This window comes from Mustela erminea, chromosome 16 (genome assembly GCF_009829155.1).
Source record: "Mustela erminea isolate mMusErm1 chromosome 16, mMusErm1.Pri, whole genome shotgun sequence".
NCBI lineage: Eukaryota > Metazoa > Chordata > Mammalia > Carnivora > Mustelidae > Mustela > Mustela erminea.
The window spans coordinates 9,589,785-9,593,267 of record NC_045629.1 but is presented as its reverse complement, the minus strand read 5'-3'; the positions used below and the strand labels follow the sequence as shown (position 1 = coordinate 9,593,267).

General features: G+C 43.4%; 1 protein-coding gene across 1 annotated transcript; it reads left to right on the top strand.

Annotated features, from left to right (window-relative positions):
* Positions 1-569: 569 nt before the first annotated feature.
* Positions 570-1,812, top strand: MOS (MOS proto-oncogene, serine/threonine kinase). The gene has a single exon (XM_032316961.1). It carries the CDS (start codon positions 758-760, stop codon positions 1,802-1,804), a length of 1,047 nt encoding a protein of 348 aa, XP_032172852.1. The 5' UTR covers positions 570-757; the 3' UTR covers positions 1,805-1,812.
* The last annotated feature ends 1,671 nt before the right edge of the window (positions 1,813-3,483 follow it).

Sequence of the window (3,483 nt, the reverse complement as noted above, 5' to 3'; positions counted from 1 at the left end):
AAGTCAATAGGTTGCTAAGAAGTCTTGCTAATTTGCTATATAAGCTGAATGGAGCATCAGAGAATTTTCCTTTCCCCTGATGAACTTAGGAGGTGTATGTTTTGACCTGTATCAGTGATTGTATTTGGATCAATTACTTTTAAGATTACAATTTTTTTTATCCATATATGAATATTGCACCTAATTATCCCCGTAATCAGTTAAACAAATGTCAGCTGTTCGCATTTCAACTCTTTCTGCCAATAACTGCTGGAAGTGATTTAATGCAGCTGGAGAATAACACTGACAATCATTATAGCCTGCAAAGTGTGAAATCATTTCATTGCACTACTGCAGTCTCTTTAGCGTGAGGACTGATCATGTTCAGGGTATGACACTTTGGTGGGGGGGAGCCAGTTTTATTATAATTAAGGAAATAATGGAAAAGGGGGGGGGTGAGTCTATGGGCAGCTCAGTGTTGTTTATCTGGCGAACTCGTCTCCGAGGAGGGTTTGTTTTTATAAGTCACTTTAAGTGTTGAAGGGAAATATTTTCATCTAAACAGGAGGGTTGTACTTCATTCAGATTATTTCCCCTCATCTGATAAAACCCCCTGAGTAACAGCACAGATGTGGCTTATTTGGAGGACAATGAAGGAAGAGGAGAAAAACGCTGGGTGGAGCAAAGGAGTAGTCAGCGACTTCCCTTTTTTGCGGGCCCTTTTCTTTTCTTTTCTTTTCTTTTTTCACTTACCTGAGGCACTCTGGGGTCAGGCGCGATGCCCTCCCCTCTTCCCTGGCGCAGTTACCTCCCCAGCGAGTTTTCTCCCTCGGTGGACTCCAGGCCCTGCAGTAGCCCTTCGGTGCTCCCAGGTAAGGCAGGGAAGCTCTTCCTGGGCACTCCCCCCAGGGCCCCAAGGCTACCACGCCGGCTGGCCTGGTGCTCCATCGACTGGGAACAGGTGTGCCTCCTGCAGAGGCTGGGAGCTGGCGGGTTTGGCTCCGTGTACAAGGCAACCTACCACGGTGTTCTGGTGGCCATAAAGCAAGTGAAAAAGTGCACCAAGAACCGACTGGCATCCCAGCGCAGTTTCTGGGCTGAGCTCAACGTCGCAGGGCTTCACCATGATAACATCGTGCGGGTGGTGGCTGCCAGCACACGCACACCTGCGGGCTTTAACAGCCTGGGCACCATAATCATGGAGTTTGGTGGCAGTGTCACCTTACACCAAGCCATATATGGGGCAGCCAGCTGCCCCGACGAGGACAATGTGCAGCCCCACTGCTGTGCCGGAGAGCAATTAAATCTGGAAAAGTGTCTCAGGTATTCCCTAGATGTTATGAATGGCCTGCTCTTCCTTCACTCGCAAAATGTTGTACACTTGGACCTGAAGCCGGCTAACATTCTGATCAGTGAGCAGGATGTCTGCAAAATTGGTGACTTTGGTTGCTCAGAGAAGCTGGAAGATCTGCTGTGCTTCCGGACTCCTCCTTACCCCCTAGGGGGCACCTACACCCACCGAGCCCCAGAGCTCCTGAAAGGAGAGACCGTAACGCCTAAAGCTGACATCTATTCCTTTGCCATCACTCTCTGGCAAATGGTGACCAAGGAAGCCCCTTACTCAGGGGAGAGGCACTACGTGCTCTACGCCGTGGTGGCCTATAATCTCCGGCCATCTCTGTCAGCAGCTGTCTTCACTGACTCCATCTCTGGGAAGAGACTTGAGAAGATCATCCAATGCTGCTGGAGGGCCAGTGCTTTGCAGCGGCCAAGTGCAGAACTCCTCCTGGTTGAACTTAACTCTTTAAGGGCTGAATTTTACTGACTATTAATCTGTATCGACATAAGCTTTGTTTTTATTTCTCTTCGTTCTTAAATTAGTGACTGTGTAGAAAAAAAAACATATTTGCAGGACGGATTTTTAGAAAATAAAGTTATTAAAAACGCCTTTTGGTCTAAATGCTTTTTCTAAGACAAATAGCACAGCTACAAATCTAGTAGACCGCTTAATATTGTTAGTAACTCAACTTATGCCCTCACAGAGTTAATAGGCTTTGCTTTCGCTCCAAGTGTGCTTACTTCAACAGTTCTCTAGTATTGCACTTGTTCTGATTTGTTATTGATGAAGCCAGCTTGTCCAAGACAGAACTGAATTGTAAAATGCCAAGATGTTCTATAAACTCAAATAATAAACTCCAAACCCACCACCTAAATGTAAACTATTAACAGTTTACTTACTCCCAAACCAAACAAGTAAAAATTTTTTTCTGCCCCTCCACCCAAAATTTGTTTGTAATGACCCTCAGACGTAAAATTTACCAACTGAGGTACATTTATTTTTAAAGGAATAGTATCTTAAATGATTCCTTGTGATATTTTGACTTGTACAAGCCATGAATAGAAAAATTGTATGCTTCTAAACTGGGTCTCTTTTTCTTATTATTTGGACTCAGAAGTAGATGACAAAGCAAAGATTTATGATATGTGAGGGAAAAAATGACAACCCTGAGGAACAGTAAAATTTAACATTTGGATGGAGATCAGACAAGTAAAACCAGACTGCCCATTCTAGAAAGCAAGACAATGGCTGCCAGTACATAAGATTTAAAAGAATGAGGTGACTGGATTTTGCCATTAGGACCACTGTGACTTCCATTTAGCAACAGTAGTTTCTGTGAGTGGTGGAAGGCAAAGCGATTGCAATGGACCAGATAGTTACAGCGAGGACTTGCTCTTGAGGAAAAAGGGGGGAGCAGAAACTTTTAAAAGGAATAAGATACACATGTTCTTGGATTGGGAGTTTGGTTTAGTTGTCTTGGGATGAAGGAAATGAGTTTATTTGTGAGTAAAGCAAGAAGAGACAAAGATAACTGATAAAATTTAAAATCTTGGGATGAAGGAAATGAGTTTATTTGTGAGTAAAGCAAGAAGAGACAAAGATAACTGATAAAATTTAAAAAGTTATAAAAGAAATGAAAAGTAATACCCAGGAAAAGAGGCTATAGCTTCACAAGGAAAGAGCATCTCTCCCTAGATGTGAGCCTTGGAAGATGGGACAACTGCCATGGAAGATAAGTTTTACATAAAAAGAGACACTGGGGAGGTTCACATCTGTGGACTTCTATTTTTTCTGTTAAGAGTGATTGAGAGTAGGAGGTCTACATGGAAGGTTTGGAGCTGTTCTTGAGGGAAGCAAAAGGGAGCTGTCCATGGCTACATAAAATACAGTGATGCTAGCTCTGTCCGTGCAGCTTAGAGAACAAACCACCCATACACCAATGACTAATTTCCTCCTCTGTTCACTGTAACAACAGGAGTTCGTGTTGGAAAGTTTAAGATACAATGGCTCACAGACAAAATTACAACAAATCCGTTTGTTCCACCAAGTGTGCTGAAATGAGATTCTAATTCTGCTCCCTCATAAACAGACTGTCAGTGAGCTACATGGGGATCCTCTACGAAAAGCTTTAAGGTCCAGAATTCACTTCCAGAATGAACATGACC

Excerpts from the sequence above, each read along its gene's own strand:
- MOS (XM_032316961.1), top strand. The coding sequence starts at position 758 with ATGCCCTCCCCTCTTCCCTGGCGCAGTTACCTCCCCAGCGAGTTTTCT.